Here is a 24845-nt window from a genome sequence, read left to right as displayed (position 1 = left end):
ACTAGGGACTCTACTAGGCGGATTAGATTTTCCAGAAGCAGTAGGTGACCTTACATCCACACTGTTTTCATCATGACTGTTGGTTGTTGACCTACTGGTACATGGTTCCGATTCACAATCCGGACTGGTATTGAGCGCGGTCGATTTCTGAAACAAAACGAGGAATACTTGTATCGAAAAGCTCATTACCCTTCTCCCAAAAAAAAAAGGTGCAAGGGATAATAATAAAAATCTCGTGTGCCTCCAGATGCTTTTGCTAGTATATCAACTTGAATCCATTTGGCTAGAGAAGGGATCTACAGTTCATCGTGGAAGCCGAACCGCGGCTGTATCTGGCGTAATTCGTATCTTATTGAAAACGATCGGTCCGAAGATTAACTGAAAACGCTTCGTGATCCGACCAGGATTCAATCTCGTGACCTTTGACTCGGTAGTCAAGCGCTTAAGTCGCTACACTACAGGACGTAAGGTAAAAGTGTTGTGTTTACGATTCAGGTAGACATTTCTTCTGAAGAGCTGAGTTACACCATGATAATAGAAAAAATCCTGAGTGATTTAACCTAGTGGGTGTAAAGCATGGTAACTCTAGTAGATACCGTGGTCACCTTCACACATATTTATAATTTAAGAGTCAAAATGAAACCTATTTCGGTTATTTCTATATAATGCATTGTGTTTATGTTTTACGAAGTTTGATTACCACGTACTCAGTTCATATTTGATGAAAGGAACGTTCAGAATTTCCGTTTTTGAAAAGTTTCAATACGGAACAGGCAGTAAAACTTGGTAAGTGCAGTACATGCCATCTTTTACTTCAAACAGAGTAAGAAATAAAGGCATCTGTTCTTAACTTTCTGAGGAGTAATTTGCATCCGATTTGTTTGAACTCATAAACAGGATAATACTCTGGGCTTTCATCTTCGTCTTTACAGGAAGAACTGTAGTCAGAATTATTGTTAGCGCTCGAAACTTTCGATTCAAGTTCCTCATCACTACGGAACAGACCGTGTCAGGCCGCCATGTTTGTTACTTACAATGTTTTACCTGCAGTCAGCTGTCATTTACCATAACATAATACCAACATAATTTCTTACAACGTACACATCTCCCACAAATTCCTTCACAAACCTGTGAAATCAGCTGTAAGGAGTCCGACGTTGTCAAAAACGCCAATTGGAAAAAATTGTTAGATGCCATGTTTTACGACCGAGTGCCTCATTTAGTTAACGCAAAAGTCCTACACTCGTACATTTATTTTACCTGCGATGTTTACATCTAATAGGCCACTTGTAGTGAACTCAAGATCACTGTTACGCGTTGTTAAATCGAGAGAGGGCGAAGAGTCTTTAAGGCTCTGGAGTCGTATCATGAGGAGTAGGATCAAATTCCCATTTTCTAAGACGGGCCGAACCAGGAATCGATCTTGAAACATATGAGAGAGAGGTCAAAAAGTTTCCATTCGAAGGCAGTACAGTCGAGAATGGTTATGCATGGTTATGCCAATTAGGCAAAATCACGTGACCATTGAGACAATCACCCCACCGACGCATCATGAAGATATCCGTTTGGTAAAATACCGTATCCTGCTGCGTGGAATAGGTCGTAACTATCTGCTGAACATCCTCTTCCGACAAGAATCATCGACCCTTCAAGGCCTTCTTATGTACCGGATGTATGAGGACCTATCAAAAGGCATGAAAACTGCTTAGGAAGAGATCAGTACTAGGGACGGGTGCTTGAGTGTCTCCCACTTGAGTTACGATATGTGCGGTTGGGGCGTGCGTTACCATACAGCAGCAGCAGCCTTTGTGGTGGGATGGTTTTCGACAGATGTGATGCCCCATACACATTCTTCATTCTCCGATGGATGTCCACTGGTCTTTGTCCTTCGGCAGCCATGAAATTATAACAGCTCATCGATCCTGTTTGGACACATCTGCAAATAACGTAGCTATAGTTCACATTTCCGCATTTACCGCACGAACATCGGAAAGACACGAATGCCATACCAGTCCCTTGCATACCTGCCGGTACTTACATACCCGCATCGGAGTCGCGCTACATTGCAAATACGCTGCAGCAACGCCACCAAACGGAATCATTTTGATCGTCCCTTGTATTAACACAGGGTCTGCACCTATATTGGTACGTTCCAGAGCTGGCAGACTTATCTTCTTATGTACCGGATGTTTGAGGACCTATCAAAAAGGAGTAGTTCAATGCACGACTGGAAATCCAATGATTTAGGTTCAATCCCCAGTCGTTTCGAGGATTTACTTCTGCCACGTATTGGATACAAATTCGCTTGAGGTCTATCAAGCCACGAAAGAACGTCAAATTAATTAACTTTTCGTAACTGGTGTTGTCAGTCATGTAAAATTTTTTGAAAGACATCATGTTTCCCCCAGTGACTGTTAAACTTTTTATTTCCACTATTGCAATTTCGAACTTAGGCCATTATCAAGTGCGGCTGAAATAAACATTTTGTATTTCAGCTTCACTTGATAATGGCCTAAGGCCGAAATTGCAAGAGGGGAAATGAAAAATTTAACAGTCACTGGCGTAAACATGATGTCTTTCAGAAAACAACGTCAAATTGGCCCACAGAAAAAATCTAAGGTACAGCGCATTCGGCGCATTCGCACCCAGCGATTTTCTCAATATCCTCTCGCCCTTTTACAACACCGGCTTCGTCGGTCTTAACCATTTGAAGTTCATAACTTTCCCAATCGGTCTTGAATATTAAACACACTTTGTCCTTGCACTTAACTATTATGAAATTGACGTTTGTGTAAATTTTAAATCAAATTTTTGCGAATTTATTAGCGTTCAGTTAACAAATCGTTTTGTTCCTCTGGTCTATCTACTACGAGGCTACTTTGTTTGCTGAACTGTAAACCTAATTAATTTTTGTATAATTTTCACGAAAGTCTTTTTTTTCTTTCATTACCCACATGGGAAACTTTAAATTGCTGAAGTTAACCAAAAACATCTAACATTCGACCAGTCCGCTGGCGTAGAGAGCGAGAGGATATTCCAAATTAGCTTAAGAGACTTTTGCAGATCATTTTAAAGGGTTCCTCGGCTTGGTAGACCGGAAGTGTCCCATATCAAATCGTTCGTCTCGACTTCCCATACATGATGGTAGTACTTTGTAAACAGTTATCGTTTGCACCTGTATAACGCAGGTAAGTGTATTTGAGGGAAGAAGAGCGGAAACTGAGGAGAGAGACCAAGGATTAGAATAAACGCGTTGAGGCGGGTTTAAATTGCAGCAGTTACCTAGAGACGAAGTGACATGCATAGGAGAGAGTAGTGTGGGCAGGTGAGTCAAACTAGTGTTCAGACTGAAGACCACAACATTTTACATTTTTAAAACACCAATGTAGTAAGCGGACAGTAAAACATAGACTGTGAAGTAATTGAATAGTACAGAGAAATCTACACCGAGGAACTATATAAATTGGTACATCGTGTAGGAACCCCACCCCCGAAAACACCCAGAAATGCCGCAGAAATGCATCGACTCTCCCAATATCTGAAGTAGTGATGGAGGTAATTGACACCATGAGTCCTGCAGGGCCCTCCATAAATCCGTAAGAATACGAGGGGGTTGAGATCTCTTCTGAAAAGCACGTTGTAAGGCATTGCACATATTCTCAATAATGTTCATATATGGGGAATATGGTGGGCAGCGGAAGTGTTTAAGCTCAGAAAAGTGTTCCTGGAGCCACTCACAATTGTGGACTTTTGGGGGGGGGGGGGGGGGCGCACTATCCTGATGGAATTGCCCAAGTCCGTCGCAATGCACAATGGGCGTGATTGGATGCAAATGATAGGACAGAATGCTTACATATGTGTCACTTGGCAGGCGTATCAGGGATCCCATATCACTCCATCTAACCACGTCCTACACCATTACACAGTCTCGACCAGCTTGAGCAGTACCCTGCTGACATGCAGGGTCCATGGATTCATGAGATTGTCACCATACCCGTACACGTCCATCCGCCCGATACAATCTGAAATGAGACTCTCCCGACCAGACAACATTTTTCCAGTCATCAACCCAGGGCCTAGGCGAGGCGTAAAACTTTGTGTCGTGCTGTCATCAAGGGTATGCTAGTGGCCTTCGGCACCGACAGCCCAATCGTTGATGTTTCGTTGAATGGTTCGCACGCTGACACTTATTGATGACCCAAAATTGAAATCTGCAGCAGTTTGCGGAAGGATTGCACTTTTGTCCCGTTGAACGATTCTCTTCGGTCGTCGTTGGCCCCGTTCTTGCAGGATCTTTTCCGGCAGCAGCGATATCGGAGATTTGATGTTTTGCCGGATTCGTGATATTCACGGTACACTCGTGAAATGGTCGTACGGGAAAATTCCGCACTTCACCGCTACCTCAGAGATACTGTGTCCCATCGCTCGTGCGTCAACTATAACACCACGTTCAAACTCACTTAAATCTTGACAACCTGCCATTGTAGCAGCAGTAACCGACAGAGACTTGTTGTCTTATATAGGCGTTGCCGACAGCAGTGCCGTATCCTGCCTCTTTACATCTCTCTGCATTTGAATACTCATTCCTATAGATGATACGTGTGAATAGTTCGGTGAATGTTCTCAGAAAAAAAACAAGAGTTACAAATAAAGTATCTTTATTGATCTTCACCGTACTTCCGACATCGGTTGTAAATCTCTTGGAGATTGTCAGCAAACGCTTCTTGTGGAACCGGTCGAACAGTACGATCCGAAGATCAAGCGACATTCAGGGCATAGTGTTCCTAGTGTCCCCCCTCCCCCAAAAAAAGCGAGTGACAAATACGAGATAACGTTGATCGCTTTTTTCGACATCAAGTGCTTGATCTTACCAGACGTAGGCAGAGAAGACGATGAACATGTCACTGACTTTCGCTTGGTCTCAGATCATATCGGTAGCACTAAGTATTATCTTCTGAAATGATTTTCATATCCAACAACTCGTGACCAGCCGCACAGTCCAATGCGCTCTACCACGGTTCGCGCGACTCCCCCCGTCGGAGGTTCGAGCCCTCCCTCGGGCACGGATGGGTGTGATGTACTTAGAGTGAGTTAGTTTGAAGTTAGGTTAAGTAGTTTGTAAGCCTAGGGACCGATGGCCTAAGCAATTTGGTCCCATAGGAACTCATCACCACCACCACTCGTCGCCACAGTGGTTTGAGCCACGAAAAAAAGTTTGTCAAATTTAGAAGGACGCAAAACCCTCAAGATTGGCGAAGTTTTACAGAAGCTCGAAATCTACCTCAAAGTTCAATGTGAAATGCTTTTAATACTTCCCATAACGAAACACTGTCCCGAAATTCGGCAGAAAATCCATCTGGTCATATGGTCTTTCCAAAGACCATCACCGCGCGATAACAGTGTTGTTGTTAATATTGTTACTGATGAGAGTGCCGCTAAAGCAGAGTTTCTAAATACTGTTTTCCGAAATTCCTGCCGGCCGCGGTGGTCTAGCGGTTCTAGGCGCTCAGTCTGGAACCGCGCGACTGCTAAGGTCGCAGGTTCGAATCCTGCCTCGGGCATGGATGTGTGTGATGTGCTTAGGTTAGTTAGGTTTAAGTAGTTCTAAGTTCTAGGGGACTGATGACCACAGATGTTAAGGCGCATAGTGCTTAGAGCCATTTGAATCAAAACTTTTTTCACCAAAGAATAAAAAATAAATATTCCGGAATTCGAACCAAGAACAACTGCCGATATGAGTAACTTAGAAGTAGATACCCACTTAATAAAGGCAAAGCTTTCGGTCCTGATTGTATGTCATTCAGGTTCTTCTCAGAGTACCTGGTACAGCAGCTTCTATTTAGCAATCATATATAACCGATCGCTCGTTGAAGGATCCGCACCTGAAGACTGGAAAGTTGTACAAGTAACACCAGTGCCAAAAAAAGTAAATAGGAGTAATCCACTGGATTATAGATCCACATAGCTAATGTCGATTTGCGGTAGGATTTTAGAACATGTACTGTGTTCGAACACTATGAGTTATCTCGAAGAAATCGATTTACTGACGAACAGCCTACAAGGATTCAGAAAGCATCGTTCTTGTTAAGCACAACTAGCTCTTTACTCTCACAATGTAATAAGTGCTGTTGACAGGGGATGTCAAACTGATTCCATATTTTTATATTTCCAGAAGTCTTTTCACACCGTACCTCTCAAGCGATTTCTAATCAAACTGCGTACCTATGGACTATCGTCTCAGTTGTGCGACTGGAATCTTGATTTACTGGCAGAAAGGTCACAGTTCGTAAAGACTGATGGAAAGACGTGGAGTAAAATAGAAGTAATATCCGGCGTTCCTCAGCGAAGTGTTATACTCCTCTGGTGTTACTGACTGATGGAAAGACGTGGAGTAAAATAGAAGTAATATCCGGCGTTCCTCAGCGAAGTGTTATACTCCTCTGGTGTTACTGATCTATAAGAACGATTTAGGAGACAATATGAGTAGCACTCTTAGATTGTTTGCGAATGATGCTGTCATTTACTGTCTCGTAAAGTCACCAGAGAAATTACAAAACGATTTAGACTAGATAAATGTATGGTGCGAAGAGTGGCAATTGACTTTAAATAATGGAAAGTGTGAAGTCGTGCACATGGCAAAAGGTATCCGCTAAATTTCGGTTGCACGACAAATCACTCATATGTAAAAGCTGTAAATTCAACTAAACACTTAGGGATTAGAATTACGAATAACTTAAATTAGTACCTTTACGCAGATAATGTTTGCGGTAAAGCAAACCAAAGACTACAATTTATGGCAGGACACTGAGAATATGCAACAGGTCTACTACAGAGACTTCCTAGCCTACGCTTCTATGTCCTCTTCTGAAGTATTGTTGCGCGGCGTGGGACCTGTATCAGGTAGGATCGACGGAGGCCATCGAAAAAGTTCAAAGAAGGGCAGCTCGTTTTGCACTATCGCGAAATAGGGGAGTGAGTGCCACGAATACGACACGTGAAGTGGGGTGGCTATCATTAAAACAAAGGCACTTTTCGTTGCGTCAGGATCTTCTCATGAAATTCCAATTACCAACTTTCTCCTTAGGGCGGGAAAATATTTTGTAGTCGCCCACCTACATAGGAAGTAATGATTATCATAATAAAATAACAGAAGCCAGAGCTCGCACAGAAAGATTTAAGTGTTAGCGCGCTGTTCGAGAGTGGAACGGTAGAGAAGCAACTTGAAGGCGGTTCGATGAATTTCCTGCCAGGCATCTAATTGTAAAGTACAGAGTAATCATGCAGATGTAAATTCCACAAGAAGCGTTTGCTCAATAGACTTTTCCGACAATGTGGAAGGGTGTGTATAAAACCGGGGACCTAGAAACCATGGAGAGGCTTCGTCCCGGCGGAGGCCTCAGTGGTTCACAACCCCACAACAGGCCACAGGAGTACACCCACCCCACCGCCGTTCCACGCCGAACCCAGGGTTATTGTGCGGTTCGGCCCCCAATGGATCCTCCCGGGAACGTCTCATACCAGACAAGTGTAACCCCAATGTTTGCGTGGTAGAGTAATTATGGTGTACGCGTACCTGGAGACAGTGTTTGCGCAGCAATTGCCGACATAGTGTAACTGAGGCGGAATAAGGGGAACCAGCCCGCATTCGCCGAGGCAGATGGGAAACCGCCTTACAAACCATCCACAGGCTGGGCTGCACACCGGATCTCGACACTAATACGCCGGGCGCATTCGTGCCGAGGACCGGCATGCTTTCCTGCTCGTGATGCAGCGCGTTAGACCGTGCGGCTAGCGGGAAGGGCTAGGGTGCTCTTGGTTTGCCCTCAGCTTTCTGAAACCTGTGTTTGATGTGTGAGCTGTGTACGAGTTCTAAATTAAGAAGCTTGACCATTTGTACTGTTCTAAATGTTTATGAAATGAAAGGTATGGAGTGAGACACACGAGACTTCAAACACGTTACCGACCGACGGGCGGATCACCATCTAGTGCCTCATGCAAGGAACAAAATTCGGAAGGAGAAAATCGTTCTCACTAGAATTCTGATCGACTGCCTACAGTTCGAGCACCATGACATTATTGCGGTTGCCAATGCGTGTAATTGTGGTGGATTAAAGACTCGTTCAAATTCTTTTCAATCAAATTTTGCATCAATAATTCTGTTTGGCACTGGCATGTATCGCAGAAAGACAATGTATTGGGCCGTTATAATTAAAGTGCAGCTATCCACTGAAGTCCAGTGTGGACAGCAGCCGGCCGGTGTGGCCGAGCGGTTCTAGGTGCTTCAGTTTGGAACCGCGCGACCGCTACGGTCGCAGGTTCGGATACTGCCTCGGGCATAAATGTGTGTGATGTCCTTAGGTTAGTTAGGTTTAATCAGTTCTAAGTTCTAGGGGACTGATCACCTCAGATGTTAAGTCCAATAGTGCTCAGAGCATTTTTTATTTTATTTTTTTTTTAATTTTTATTTTTTTTATTTTTTACTGCAGATACCGTACGGCAGCTTAACTTGGTATATATACTAACGCGTTAATACGGAACCGACCTCCGCTGGAAAAATTAGTTCAAATTTTGGCCATCAGGTGAAAATCTGTCCTGTGCAGCGTATCATCGACGTCTTGGTGCTCATGTTGAATGAAGTGTTTAAGGGGGGCTTAGTAATAAAAATCAACTTTATGCCTTTCTTACCACCGAGCGAGGTGGCGCAGTGATTAGCACACTGGACTCGCATTCGGGAGGACGACGGTTCAATACCGCGTCCGGCCATCCTGATTTAGGTTTTCCGTGATTTTCTTAAATCGCTCGAGGCCTGTGCCGGGATGGTTCCTTTGAAAGGGCACGGCCGACTTCCTTCCCCATCCTTACCTAATCCGATAAGACCGATGACCTGGCTGTCTGGTCTCCTTCCCCAAACAACCCAATCCTTTCTTACCTGTTTGGCAATTCCTGCCCACATTCTGTTCCTTACCCATTACATAAGGAGATACTGGTGTACGTCTTCCTGGCATTCACAGCGCCCGTTTGCTGGCTCCAACGTAAATCGGTTCCGCATTAACATATCTACAAAGTTTCGCTGCATCTATAAATAGCTGTACTTTAATTATAACCACTCAGTAGCAGCACTTCCTCGGAATCGGCATACATAGCACACGGAATCTTACGGGACGGTTCGTAAGGATCTTTATCGCTTACGGCGTTCCTCCGCTTTCAAGTCTATTCACTGCGTAAGCGCGGCGCGTCTTGGCGCACGTGCCGAAGTCGCAGTGTACCTTGCAGCCCCGCCTGCGATGACCTAACAGCTGGCCCGCTCACAGCTATGCGTGGGGGCTTGACTCAGCGTCGGCGCGTGTCACGTGACGCCCGGGCGTATGTTAAAGGCTCGCTAACGAAACGCGCGCCTGCTACGTTTCGAATAGACCAATGAGGTGTAGTCGCCGGTTGTTTGTGTCAGTTGCACTCCGTCTGCGGCCTGTACGCTGTGAGGGAGGCTGCTACGAAGGAGAGCAAAGAGGAAGATGCCCGCGTGGGTGGTGGCTGCAATGTCGGCGGTCAGGGTACGTATCGACTCCTGCTGAGAAGCGCGTTCGCTGTCCTCTGCGGCACTCACGCTGCGCCTTGACCCGATACTGTTGGAACTATCAACATAATGTGCAGAAGCTGCATACAAAGTATTAGACGCCGGATAACGACATATCTCGTCTGTATTCACCGGTAATTAGTCATATCTCCTCCATCAAGACATCATGTACCATATCTTCCTTCGTCGTCGGCGTTGTCGTTGTTGCCGTGAGGCACCGTTATGTCAAGTGAAAAGGCGTGTTGATCTTAGAGCATGAGATATGGTAACCTTAAGTCATTGACAACACACAACGGTCACGGTAGCACCTGATTCCAGAATACCTGCAGTAGTTGTTCTTGTGGTCTTCAGTCCTGAGACTTGTTTGATGCAGCTCTCCATGCTACTCTATCCTGTGCAAGCTTCTTCATCTCCCAGTACGTACTGCAGCCTACATCCTTCAGAATCTGCTTAGTGTATTCATCTCTTGGTCTCCCTCTACGATTTTATACCCTCCACGCTGTCCTCCAATACTAAATTGGTAATCCCTCAATGTCTCAGAACATGTCCTACCAACCGATCCCTTCTTCTAGTCAAGTTGTGCCACAAACTTCTCTTCTCCCCAATCCTATTCAATACCTCCTCATTAGTTATGTGATCTACCCGTCTAATCTTCAGCATTCTTCTGTAGTACCACATTTCGAAAGCTTATATTCTCTTCCTGTCCAAACTATTTATCGTCCATGTTTCACTTCCATAGATGGCTACACTCTATACAAATACTTTCAGATACGAGTTCCTGACACTTAAATCTATACGCGATGTTAACAAATTTCTCTTCTTCAGAAACGCTTTCCTTGCCATTGCCAGTCTACATTTTATATCCTCTCTACTTCAACCATCATCAGTTATTTTGCTCCCCAAACAGTAAAACTCCTTTGCTACTTTAAGTGTCTCATTTCCTAATCTAATTCCCTCAGCATCACCCGACTTAATTCGACTACATTCCATTATCATCGTTTTGCTTTTGTTGATGTTCATCTTAAATCCTCCTTTCAAGACACTACCTATTCCGTTCAACTGCTCTTCCAAGTCCTTTGCTGTCTCTGACAGAATTACAATGTCATCGGCGATCCTAGAAGTTTTTATTTCTTCTCTGTGGGTTTTAGTACCTACTCCGAATTTTTCTTTCGTTTCCTTCACTGCTTGCTCAATATACAGACTGAATAACATCGGGGAGAGGCTACAACCCTGTCTCACTCCCTTCCCAACCACTGCTTCCCTTTCATGCCCCTCAACTCTTATAACTACCATTTGGTTTCTATACAAATTGTAAATAGTCTTTCGGTCCCTGTATTTTACCCCTGCCACCTTCAGAATTTGAAAGAGAGTATTCCAGTCAACATTGTCAAAAGCTTTCTCTAAGTCCTCAAATGCCTTTTCTTAATCTAGCTTCTAAGAAAAGTCGTAGGGTCAGTATTGCCTCACGTGTTCCAACGTTTCTACGGAGTCCAAACTGATCTTCCCCGAGGTCGGCTTCTAAGATCTATGAACTACCCCCTCTTGACCAGGTCCCCAAAACTTAACTCGTAACGAGATCCCTTCGAAGCAAATTGTCATAAAGATCGTCTATAAAGGCTTCGTACAACGATAAGAAATGTTACAGTTTATAGAATAATAACAGATACGACCAAACTGTCTTGCTTCTTCTCTTTTATTTAACGTAACTTTGTTCACAGTTTTATTTCGCATTCACCACTCATTCACTTTCTGATGTGGAGTATATGCTAGTGCCTGAACCCTAACTCCCAAGTTCCATCGAAACCCTTTGAAGAACAGTTTCGGTTGCTCGACACCAACAGTCAATGATAATCATACAGTATGTTGTAATTGACTCTTCTAGTTTAGCCACCGCCCTCCACGAATGTTTGTTAGACGTAAGACAATTACACACTTTTCTCTGCGGTCCGCTATTATTAAGGGTCCGCGAAAATGTTAACGTTTTTCTCCTTTTCATAAATTGGAGCCAGCTCTCCGCAATATAATTAAAAAAACAAAAACAAAAAGGTCTCAATACCGCGTCCCTCGTGAGATGCGTATAGATTTATCCCGGAATTGACCGCACTGTAGGTGTACTCAATTTAATGACCACACTTCTCTATCCGCGATTTCGTGTAACTGAATGTCCTTCTGTTACTCTGATCGTATACCGTAGTTATTTAAAACGCACAATTAGCACTTCTCTACTTGTTTATTTCTAAGAGTAAACGAAAAAATGATGCCGTATCATCGGCTCCGTCGCTATACAGCAAAACCCCTCAATATGCCCAATTTTACCTCTTCTTATAGGATCGGCTACCTTACTCATTAATTTGCGGTATCGCCGTTATATTTTTATTGTATTCAAAAGCATGTTACTATTATTATGACTGAACAAATCGCGCGGCTTGCGTTTTTAACGATAGCTTTACACTCGCCCAGCCTTTATTCATGCAATATTATTTATAAATATACAGACAGGACCGAAAGATCGATCTCTCTACCGTAACCAATAGAGGCAAATACTCTATTCAAGTTCCGTTACATCTATCTTCACTCGTATTGTTACAATCAGGCTATCCAATATCTCAGCTCAGTGATCAAAGCACTAGTTTCTTATCCTATACGTGTCCAGCTGAGACACTGTAATCCTCTTCCATACATATTACAAAAAAGATGTATGGATGTACTGTATTCCATAGCTATACTGGACCAACTTAAACCAAACGTGCTACAAATATCACTTACTGTCTGGAAAGAATCGCTGTGGGGTAAGAACACCTATCTATTAGAGGGGTGGGGGTGAAAAAGGAGGCGGCCGCTGTGACCGAGCGGTTCTAGGTGCTTCAATCCGGAACCGCGCTGCTGCTACGGTCGCAGGTTCGAATCCTGCCTCGGGCATGGATGTGTCTGATGTCCTTAGGTTAGTTAGGTTTCAGTAGTTCTAAGTCTAGGGGACTGAAGATCTCAGATGTTAAGTCCCATAGTAATTTTAATTTTAGTAACCAACCGACTCAGTTGCAATGTTTACCTAGGTAAACATTGCAACTGAGGCTGTTGGTTATGAAAATTAAAATTAATATTTATACAGTTGCTCACAGGGCCGCGAAATGTTAAAGTCCCATAGTGCTTAGAGCCATTTAAACTATTTGATTTTAAAAAGCTATGCAGCCCAGGACGCGCGAATATCCATCATTAATTCAGCCAGTATTTGAGAATGAGAGCACTAAGTGACTTGCAACAAACATTACACATAATTTCAAGCTTTTACGAAAATTGTTCTCGCTGACAACCCCTGCAAAATGACGAAAGAAAGAAAGAAAGAAAGAAAGAAAGAAAGGTTATCCCTTACCAGATTTTCGCTGTTCATGCAGTGAAAGTGCCACATGAATCATGGCGTTCTAATTTATTACTGCGTTACTATGACACATAGTTCTGGAGATACGACGTTATAAACATTGAGCTGCATGAAAATGAACCTACGCGGCGAAATTCACAAGAGATACTTGTGAAATACGTGCACGAATTTGTTCAAATGGTTCAAAAGGCTCTGAGCACTATGGGACTCAACTGCTGTGGTCATTAGTCCCCTAGAACTTAGAACTACTTAAACCTAACTAACCTAAGGACATCACACACATCCATGCCCGAGGCAGGATTCGAACCTGCGACCGTAGCAGCCGCACTGTTCCGGACTGCGCGCCTAGAACCGCGAGACCACCGCGGCCGGCTACGAATTTGTGTGAATTATATTAAATACATGTGAAATGCATGGTGACTTGTGTGTATGTAGACAAAGCCATGGGTAAAAGACTCCTCCTAAACCCCTGAATCGATTCCAACTAAACTTGATACACACATTACTTATTATCTGGAAAGAAATTCGGTGGGGGTAAGAACGACCAGCTCCATATTGGGGTGGGGGTGATATATCTACATCTACATTTATACTCCGCAAGCCACCCAACGGTGTGCGGCGGAGGGCACTTTACGTGTCATTGTCATTACCTCCCTTTCCTGTTCCAGTCGCGTATGGTTCGCGGGACGAACGCCAGATAACACATCTGTCGCACTTGATGATTTCCCGTCAGATATTACGAACTGTGACCTTTCTGACAGGAAATCACAAATCCAGTCGCACAACCTCAACGATACCCCATAGGCGCGGAATTTGATTACAAACCCCTTGTGAGGAATGATGACAAAAGCCTTCTGGAAATCTGGAAATGTGGAATCAGTCAGAGAGCCTCGTCGATAGCACTCATTAGTTCGCGTGAATAAAGAGCGAGCGATGTTTCACAAAAGCTACATTTTCTGAATCCGTGCTGGCTTAGTGTCACATCATTTTCTTCGGGGTACTTTGTAATGTTCAAATACAATGTATGTTCCAAAATCTGACTGCAAATCTATGTCAGTGATATAGGTTTGTAATTCAACAGATTACTTCTGTTGTCAATAAGTCCTCAGTTCTGTTGTGAAATCTACCTATCCTATGGGAATATATCTCCTTTTGTAAGCATAAGCTCGGTACTAATTCGTGTTTTAGATATTTCTGATGATAACTATGTAGGTCATTTTGTTCAAGACACTTCACGTCTGGACTCCGATTTTGTTGTAACTTGAGTGTCCTTTGGGTGTTGACAGAATGAAGCGCTGGTGGTATTCTGCCAGTGTAATGGAGATACTAAACTTTACTCTGCCTTGTGATATATACAGGCACAATGTCGCTTTTGCCTAGGACATTGTTTTTGAAAATGTACCCTCTATATTGTTTTCCCAATTTGCTCGAATATTTTCTCTTCATCATTGCACTATGATTAAGTGAGGCTCAAACCTTTTTTATTGTAATTAGGAACGGTTTCGTCTTAGGGCTTTTTACCCCACTGCCGAACTACTTAACTAATTAGGATGAGATACGGAATGTTCGTCCCGTAACAGATTACTTTTTGGGACCCGCTAACAGCGCAAGTGGTTCTTCCCAAATTGCTGCATGTGGAGGGCTACATTGAAAAGGTGTAGCGAGTTTTCTTCTTCCCTGACCAGACAGAAGGAGAGGTTTACTTTCCTCGTGTCTTCTAACTTTGTCTCAATGTCCTCATTGGTTTCCTTCGCCGCCGGCCTCACATCCTAACAAGCGGGCAGTAAACAATAAATAATGGAATAGCAAGTGAGAATATTCCACAATGTCAAAATACAGGGACGCTACCTGATTTTCATTGCTCTTAATCTCAAAATGAGGAAAATGAATTATTATTATATTAAATCACTTGAGAGCCAGTCAAATTATCGCTTGTCAAGCTCCATCTATGTTCACAAAGCATCTCTGCAAGTTTTTGATGAGTCTAGGGCATGGTACACAAACGTTTTTCGAGGCAATTCAAGAATTAATTCACTCTTACGTGAATTTGAGAATCACCCACGGTCCACACGTAGAAGGGCTGTTCGAAAAGTATCCGACTTTTACTTATGAAATTTGTCTTTATTCAGATAGAATTGTTTGGCACCAGTCACCTTCAAAGTAGCCCCCTACAGCTGCTACGCATCTCTCCCAATGCTGCTGTCGCTGCTGAAAACATCTCTGAAAACATCGTTCGGTATGGTGCGCAACTACTCCGTCGAATTCTGCATAACGTCTTTCCTGTCCTGAAATCTGCTTCTTTCAGAGACTTTTTCAGTTCAGGGTCACTCGGTACTAGGTCGGACGAATAGGGAAGCTGACAGACCACAGTCGTGTTGTGTTTGGCCAAAAAGGTCTGAATTAATTGAGAACGATGAGCAGTTACGTTAGCGTGGTAAAGGTGCTAACTGCTCGCTGCCCACAAGTCCGGCCGTTTGCGTTTCATTACTTTACGAAGGTGACGCAGAATTTGTTGGTAGTACTCCATATTAACACTAGTACCTTCTGGAACTTACTCATGATGGGCCAAGCCATTGTAGTAAAAAACATGGTCAGCATGAGTTTCGCGATGCTGCAGGCCTACGTCGCTCTTTTGGGTCTCGAGGATGATGGATGCTTCCATTGGGATGACTAGAACTTTGTATCTGGGTCGTAACCACAATAACCTAGGACTCATGACCAGTGATCACTGTGTCAAGGAACGTGGCATTACTGTTCACAGTATCCAATAAGACCTGTGCGATCTCCGAAAGAAGTTGCTTCTGCCCAGATGTCAGCAACTGTGACTCAAATTTTGCTGAGATCCTTCTTAGGTTCAAATGTTCCGCTAAAATGGAATGAATGGTTGTAATACTAATTTTAACCTCGTCTGCAAGTTATCTGACCATGATTCGTCTACCCTATATTACCAGGGTCTTTATGCGATCCGTAACAACCTCATTTCTGGATGTCCAGGGCCTATGTGAACGTGCTTCATTCTTCACTGATGAGCGGCCATCTTTGAAGAAGTTGTACCACTTCTTTATCTGAGTGGTACTCATTCCTTCGTTCCCACTCACTTGTCGAATTTTGTGGTATGTTTCAACTTGAGAATCGCCAATCTTAAAACAAAATTTGATGCAACAATGTTGTTCCACTTTGTCAGTTGCCCACAAAACAAAATCCGACGATTACCACTTACAATTATTCACTTGCCAACAGCTAGCAGAGGCTGGTTGTTTCTGCTGTCTTGAAAAAAATGAGACATGCACACTACGTATGCCTACAAACATAGAGTGTACACCGCCCCATAGCGTTGTTGGTGTCAGTGATAAAAAAGGGTCGGATACTTACAGCTCTCATATAACAGCAGAATTGTAGAAGTGATGTAAGAATCCGTTAGACTACTCGATTTTTTTTGTGTGTGATTAAAATATTTTTCTGTCATACCGAAAACAAAAATTGTCGAGGTGTAAGCAGCACCCATGCACTGAAGGTTCCGTACACATTTAATTACGTATATACACAGTTCGTCCTATCCGGAAATCGAGGATCTCGACGATTTTTGCCTGTTATCGACATTGATAGTGGCAAGGTGTTGCTCCCAGGTATTCCAAGACTTTCGAGAATGTTTTAATTTCAAGTTTGAAGTCGGGTGACATATGACTAACGAAATATTTTTTAATGTGATATACTTGCAAATTAACAATTTTGGGATTTTTTTTCTTTGGCTGTACTGCGAAACATTGCTTCCTGCCAAATTTCATGATTCTAGATCAACTGGAAGGATCCTATAGGTTTTAATGAATGAGTTTGCAAGTATCAACGAGTGTGTCATAAATGTTGATGGCACTGACTTTGAAGCTAACGTTTGTTATACCTAGACCCTAATGTATGACATAAATTTCAACTTGGTAAGTCTTCCCCTTCCTGAGAAAATGGGATTTTCTTTATTATTATTATTTTTAAATTCGTCAGGTTAGTGCGAACGCCATCCCGACGTTCAAAAATTATGTGGCGGAAGGTCGCACTTTTTTTGTAATTTATTTATTTATTTATTAACATTACATCATTACAACATAACATCTTTACAACAATACATGAACAGAAATGTAGCTGTGAGTGCAGGTCAATATTATACAGAATCGAAATCCTTTAAAGAAAACAGAATTAAAAACAAAGACAATTGTAAAGTGTGACAAATTTTTCACAGATTACTTTTGGTAACAATCCTAAAGAAATGTGTATGAGTTGTGAAATTGAAATAAATTGAAATAAAGACTTGAACAGTTGGTCAGACAGACAGACAGACGGATAACGAAGTGACCCTATGAGGCTACCGCTCTCACCGATTGAGGTACGGAGCTCTAAAAAAAAGGAAACTTTGATGACGCATCACTTTTCTTTCATTTCAGGGTATCTAACTTCTGACTTCCTTTGATCTAAATGTGCTTCATGTCCCAAATACTGAAGAAACGTTAATTTTTGTTTCTGACCATCTTATTCACAGGCCGCCATGTCCGGGATGTGGAGGTTCTGTCTGTTGCTGACTACAGCTGCAGTGGCGCCAGTCGCGAAAAGTGGCGTGCTGTATCCCAGGGAATCCGAGTCCAGGGAGGTGAGGCCTCTAGACGGCCTCTGGAACTTCAAGCTGGACACGGACGAAGTAGGCTATACTGAAGCGTGGTTCAACGATGACCTCGCCAAGGTAAGTCTATACCGACTCTCAGTCAAAACTTCGTCAGCATTTAGAAATTGGGAATACTAACCAGACCTCGTGCTCTCTGGTTCCTGTGTAGCGATTAATGGCACTTTGGACTGACGTCTATACCAGCAGTTAGCTTTTCCATCTTTCTTCGTGCACAGAACACCATATAACTACACTACTGGCCATTAAAATTGCTACACCACGGAGATAGCGTGCTACAGACGCGAAATTTAATCGACGGGAAGAAGATGCTGTGATATGCTAATGTTTAGCTTTTCAGAGCATTCACACAAAGGTGGCACCGGTGGCGACCCCTACAACGTGCTGACATGAGGAAAGTTTCCAACCGATTTCTCACACACAAACAGTAGTTGACCGGCGTTGCCCGGTGAATCGTTGTTGTGATGCTTCGTGTAAGGAGGAGAAATGCATGCCATCACGTTTCCGACTTTGATAAAGGTCGGATTGTAGCCTGTCACGATTCCAGTTTATCGTATAGCGACATTGCTGCTCGCTTTGGTCGAGATCCAATGACTCTCTCAGAGACCATGGCTGCAGTTACTCTTGATGCTGCATCACAGAGAGGAGCGCCTGCGATGGTGTACTCAACGACGAACCTGGGTGCACGGATAGCAAACCGTCATTTTTTCGGATGAATCCAGCTTCTGTTTACAGCATCATGATGGTCGCATCCGTGTTTGGCGACATCACGGTGAACGCACATTGGAAGCGTGTATGGGGTGCCATTGATTACACGTCTCTGTTACCTCTTGTTCGCATTGACGGCACTTTGAACAGTGGACGTTACATTTCAGATGTGTTACGGCCCGTGGCTCTATCATTCATTCTATACCTGCGAAACCCTACATTTCAGCAGCATAATGCACTACTGCATGTTGCAGGTCCTGTACAGGCCTTTCTGGATACAGAAAATGTTCGACTGCTGCCCTGGCCAGCACATTCTCCAGATCTCTCACCAATTGAAAACGTCTGGTCAATGGTGGTCGAGCAACTAGCTCGTCACAATACGCCAGTCACTACTCTTGATGAACAGTGGTATCGTGTTGAAGCTGCATGGGCAGCTGTACCTGTACACGCCATCAAAGCTCTGTTTGACTCAATGCCCAGGCGTATCAAGGCCGTTATTACGGACAGAGGTGGTTGTTCTGGATACTGATTTATGAGGATCTATGAACCCAAATTGAGTGAAAATGTAATTACATGTCAGTTCTAGTATAATATGTTTGTCCAATGAATACCCGTTCATCATATGTATTTCTTCTTGGTGTACCAATTATAATGGCCAGTAGTGTATTTCCTACCCGAGGCGCTCTTCAGCACTCAACAAAGTCAGTTCTGAGGTGGCCAGAGTTTAGCTTTGAAGCAACAGACTGCAGCCTTGTTGATGAATGTTAATGCTGTTCACAGGTGTTCGACACAACTGTTAATTGAGGAAGCCTTAATTGACTTAGTGTATCCAGCTGTTGCTACGGTTCTTTTCATCGCTGGTTCAAACGGATTTAGATTTACATTTTCGCGCGAACTTGTCTTCAGTCATCAGACATCAAGTTTTAGAACAAATACCTTTTTTTCTGATCGTATCAGGCACCATTAACTTCTATCCGTTCTACAGGTCATCATTTGGTAACTGTCACAGGACTTCTGTGTGCTATAGCGTCTATGGATTTTCTATATTTGTGTCTGATCCAAATTCTGTCGTTATTCCGGTGTCTGTTGTGTTCTTGAATTTTTTTCATCGTTTTTAAACCTCTTCTGGGTATTTGAGGCAGACATGAACTCCGCGACTCAGAAAAAGTCAAGGGCTGGTCCTCTAATCTCCCTACCCGCATTCTGCAGCTTGGTCTTCGGGTAGGAAACAGGGTATTTAGCCAAATAGATGCTGCCGGCAACGTCACCTTTGGCCAGGTAGCTTGCTGTTCGCGGAAAAGACGAGCATAGTAGTGCTGTCCCTTGTGCCCAGAAAGTTAGTATCTTCAAAGTGTTGTTAGACATGTAGGGTAGTGACAATGAAGATGGAGAATAATGTAAACGTCATGGGTAATGAAAGGAGCCAGAAACTTTTTAAAAAATTTACAATCAGACATTATAGGAAACCGAAATCTACTGGTGAATACGGTTGGGGATGATCGAACAAGATGACTTACGTCAAAATTTTTACGCTAAGAAATGATCATTTTTTTGTCTACATACATGGGAAATAAATTCATGATCCATTTTTATTACAACAGATAGGCAAGAAATCGGTAACAAACGCAATAAAAAATAAAGGGCACCAAGTGTCAAAAAGGGAAACAGTTTCATTCATGCACTTTTATAATCTATGATATCATGCCAGAATATTCGTAATCGGCACAGTTCACTCTCGTAGACAATTGTACTGATGAGGAAAATGCGTTTTTACATCCTTTTATTTGGCAGAGGAGTCCTCTGCGCTTGGGAAAACGACAAATACGTGCGACAGGTTTCAGTGTCGTTTTAACTCTTTGAGTCGGATCACTCTAAATGTTACACTTTTGTCAATAACTCGAGATGATTACAGACTCTTGTAGTTGGTTAAATAATATCGGCTCTGGCTCCGTACCAAAAACTACAAGAAAACCAAATAAAAAGAACGATTCATCCAGATCAAAATTGTACAACGGCAAAATGGTGAAATGGATAGATTGTATTTTTAAATGTGTTTCGTACAAAGTGTAAATATTATCATTAGTTTATCACCTGCATAAAAGTACTTTCAATGAGTGCTCATTACTATAACTTCTTTCCCGCGAACACTTTATCGTCATTTCTCTGTCAGTTGGGCATTTTAGATAATTGTTTGCCTTTCCGAAAATGTGTAATAAAAATGTGATGTTAATCTTTAGCACATTTCTCTGTTCCAATAATATGACTTAATAACATTTCGGGGAGTGGCCATGGCATAATCAGAAGTCTGCTGCTAGTTACCGAGTTCGGGTAGTAGCAATAAGATCAATTTTAGGCAAGTTGCGGAGTTCCTGAACCGACCTGGTGAAAGTTGCGGAATTCATGTGAACAGATTGTAAGCACATTGCTATCTGTGCCACTGGGCGCTAAGAGCGTGTTGTGGAGGTTAAAAAAACCGCAGTGCTGGCGATGTCTTCTGCTGGTTGCACGGGGACGGTGATGCTTACGTGCACTTCACGTTGGCCCCCTGATCCTTAATGGGGGACATCGAAGGGCAGAGTTTGAGCTTTCGTACTTGCCAGTATCTTCTCTTTGGCGTCTCATATCCTCGGCGCCTCTTTGTACTTTGTGCTGACTCTGTAGAGGGGGGCCGCGCAGCTGGTGCTCGTTGATGTATCTGTCGCATTTTCGTGTGTGTCGCATGTCACGGGACTGCACTAACACGCGAGCTAGCGTGCTGCAAGCACTGCCCTGTATGGTACGTTCCGTGGTACGTGTACCATGTCGGCCTACCGTGAATTGTTTTGTCAATTAGTGTGTTTGTGTGGTAACAACAGCGTAGAATCACGTGTAAATCCCAATGGAAGCCAAATGGTAGCCAGATTAATACGGGTATTATTAATATTAGAGCAGCTGAGTACTAAACTTATTATGATCATACAGTAGATATCCAAAGGATGGGCCCTGAGTTTAGTTAATTAAACAGAGAACCGATTCGTGGAGATTAGATCTTGGACCTACTGATAACAAACAGATCCGAACTTTTCGACTCTGTAGGTGCAGAACAGGGAATCATTGATCATAAGGCCGTTGCAGCATCCCTGAATATGTAATTTAATAGGAATATTAAAAAAAGGGAGGAAGGTTTATCTATTTAGCAAGAGTAATAGAAGGCAGATTTCAGACTACCTAACAGATCAAAACGAAAATTTTTGTTCCGACACTGGCAGTGTTGAGTGTTTATGGAGAAAGTTTAAGGCAATCGTAAATTGCGTTTTAGACAGGTACGTGCCGAGTAAAACTGTGAGGGACGAGAAAAACCCACCGTGGTTCAACAACAAAGTTAGGAAACTACTGCGAAAGCAAAGAGAGCTTCACTCCAAGTTCAAACACAGCCAAAACCTCTCAGACAAACAGAAGCTAAACGATGTCAAAGTTAGCGTAAGGAGGGCCATGCGTGAAGCGTTCAGTGAATTCGAAAGTAAAATTCTATGTACCGACTTGACAGAAAATCCTAGGAAGTTCTGGTCTTACGTTAAATCAGTAAGTGGCTCGAAACAGCATATCCAGACACTCCGGGATGATGATGGCATTGAAACAGTGGATGACACACGTAAAGCTGAATACTAAACACCTTTTTCCAAAGCTGTGTCACAGAGGAAGACCGCTCTGCAGTTCCTTCTCTAAATCCTCGCACAAACGAAAAAATGGCTGACATCGAAATAAGTGTCCAAGGAATAGAAAAGCAACTGGAATCACTCAACAGAGGACAGTCCACTGGACCTGACGGGATACCAATTCGATTCTACACAGAGTACGCGAAAGAACTTGCCCACCTTCTAACAGCTTTTCACAATATATATAAATGACCTAGTAGATAGTGTCGGAAGTTCCACGCGGCTTTTCGCAGATGACGCAGTAGTATACAGAGAAGTTGCAGCAACAGAAAATTGTAGCGAAATGCAGGAAGATCTGCAGCGGATAGGCACTTGGTGCAGGAAGTGGCAACTGACCCTTAACATAGACAAATTTAATGTATTGCGAATACATGGAAAGAAGGATCCTTTATTGTATGGTTATATGATAGCGGAACAAACAATGGAAGCAGTTATTTCTGTAAAATATCTGGAAGTATGCGTGCGGAACGATTTGAAGTGGAATGATCATATAAAATTAATTATTGGTAAGACGGGTACCAGGTTGAGATTCATTGGGAGAGTCCTTAGAAAATGTAGTCCATCAACAAAGCAGGTGGCTTACAAAACACTCGTTCGACCTATACTCGAGTATTGTTCATCAGTGTGGGATCCGCACCAGATCGGGTTGACGGAGGAGATAGAGAAGATCCAAGAGCGGCGCGTTTCGTCACAGGGTTATTTGGTAACCGTGATAGCGTTACGGGGATGTTTAGCAAACTCAAGTGGCAGACTCTGCAAGAGAGGCGCTCTGCATCGCGGTGTATCTTGCTGCCCAGGTTTCGAGAGGCTGCGTTTCTGGATGAGGCATCGAGTATATTGCTTCCTCCTACTTATAACTCCCAGGGAAATCACGAATGTGAAATTAGAGATATTCGAGCGCGCACGGAGGCTTTCAGACAGTCGTTCTTCCCGCGAACCACACGCCACCGTTGGGTGGCTTGTGGAGTGTAAATGTAGATGTAGATGTTGGTCATTTACTCTCAAGTCGTCGACGTGTCGTCACGTAAAAAGGACTTGCAATACGACGGCCGAACTCCTCCGAATGGGGCCTCCTGGCCAACAATGCCATATTCCGTTTCATCGGTTTCTGAGAAACCTAATGAAAACAATTGGGGCAAGTCAATTGCATGTGATAGTAAATGAAATATTATGGTCTGACGTTTCCTCACAAAAGATGTTCAAAAGCCCACTGTCAACTGCAGAACATCTTGCAGCTATTGTTCACAGCTGCTGTCTTGCTGATAAGATCTCATTCGAACAGTCCTATTCTTGAGCACATGCACGTAAGATACGAGCGAGAAGTTCCTCCTCTGTGTCCACACTGGTCTTGTAGACTTCTCTCTTAAGCCAACCTCAGAACTAGTAACGTATTGGGTGACCTCGGTGGCCAAGAAATTACTCTACGGCGGCCGATTTAACGACCAGGACACCTTTCAGTTAGGAACCGTGTCACTGGCCGTACGGAATGCGCGGGAGCTCCGTCGTGCTGCAGTTACATACGACGTCGTGTCCCAAAAGGAATATCCGAAAAGTATTCTCGTAACGCATTTTGAAGAATATCAAGACACCGTTCTCCATTAAGACGGTTATATAAAACAACTGGAGCGATGAGTTGGCCGTCAATATTACCGCACCACACGTTCACTGAGAAACGTTGGTGAAAATTTGTTTCTCACAGTGGCGTGCAGATTTTCCTTTGTCCACACGTGAGAGCTGCGCGTCTTGTTGACACCGTCGCCGATAAATGTTGACTCATCTGTCAACAGAATATGTGGAATACAGCGTTCATTGACAGTGATCCATTGCATAATTCCGTTTGTTTGGCACAACCACCGACATGCAGATGTCACACTCTCTACCGAGGATACGGATGCAGACCCTGCTCATGTACTGTGCGCAGCACTAGTGTCTGTAAAATACCTGGCCTGCGTTATACCATTTCAAGTGTGTCCTCAACTTCACTAAGATCTTGCTGAACGGGACGTTCACATACAACGATCACGCAATCTGTCAAACATCCTACTAAATACTCTTCTATCCGGAAGTCAGCTGTTAGGAAATCCGTGCGACTGCTACGGTCGCAGGTTCGAATCCTGCCTCGGGCTTGGATGTATGTGATGTCCTTAGGTTAGTTAGGTTTAAGTAGTTCTAAGGTCTAGGGGACTGATGACCACAGCAGTTGAGTCCCATAGTGCTCAGAGCCATTTTTTTTGTTAGGAAATCGTCGTTCGTATTCGAATACAGCAGCTCTGAAATTCCCACTGCAAAACCCATAGACAAAAATCACGTAACTATACTCCGCACGTGTGAAGACCTGGTTAATTTTCACTACACTGAACCGTACTGTTTTGGCTGTAAACATAACAACGCTGAAGAACGCTGGTGCAACCACTGTAGCACTGTGATATAAATAACATACATACTTGCAGGATTCGTTACCCCAACCGTGCGCAAGTCAAGTGCGCATTAAAATGGTCAGTAGAGACAACAGCACGTCGGTATGGTTGTATCTCGATGCGAGTGCTGGTGAAGAACTACCTGGGACTGACACCCGTGATTTTCAAACAATACTATCACCCGTTACAGCATATGCCTTTCCTCCTGACTCACCCTGTATGGTATACATAGCGGGGACTGGGGGCGGCAGCTGCCTCTCAACCAAACAAAAAAAAATCTGCGCAAATCTAACTCGCATACTGCTCTATCAAAAAGACAGGCAGAAAAGTTCAGTATTACTTTGAAGAAAGCTACAAGATGTAATAATGGATATTTACTAGTAGCAAGTGAACCAAGAGCCATCTGCAC

At 43.3% G+C, this 24845-nt stretch overlaps 1 protein-coding gene across 3 annotated transcripts in view; it reads left to right on the top strand.

Moving 5' to 3' along the window:
* Positions 1 to 24845, top strand: part of LOC126272386 (beta-glucuronidase-like) — a 196859-nt gene that overhangs the window by 62372 nt on the left and 109642 nt on the right. For 2 of the 3 annotated variants that reach the window (XM_049975224.1, XM_049975216.1), the window contains exon 2: positions 17479 to 17676. In XM_049975224.1, coding sequence (XP_049831181.1) covers positions 17485 to 17676 — 192 coding nt within the window. In that variant the 5' untranslated portion in view covers positions 17479 to 17484. Of the gene's footprint in view, positions 1 to 9411; positions 9552 to 17478; positions 17677 to 24845 lie in introns of those variants that run through there. The other variant, XM_049975208.1, reaches the window with a different exon arrangement.

The sequence above is a fragment of the Schistocerca gregaria genome, chromosome 1 (assembly GCF_023897955.1).
Source record: "Schistocerca gregaria isolate iqSchGreg1 chromosome 1, iqSchGreg1.2, whole genome shotgun sequence".
Taxonomy (NCBI): Eukaryota; Metazoa; Arthropoda; class Insecta; order Orthoptera; family Acrididae; genus Schistocerca; species Schistocerca gregaria.
Note: the sequence above shows the minus strand (reverse complement) of the source record. Positions and strands in the feature narration are given on the sequence as shown.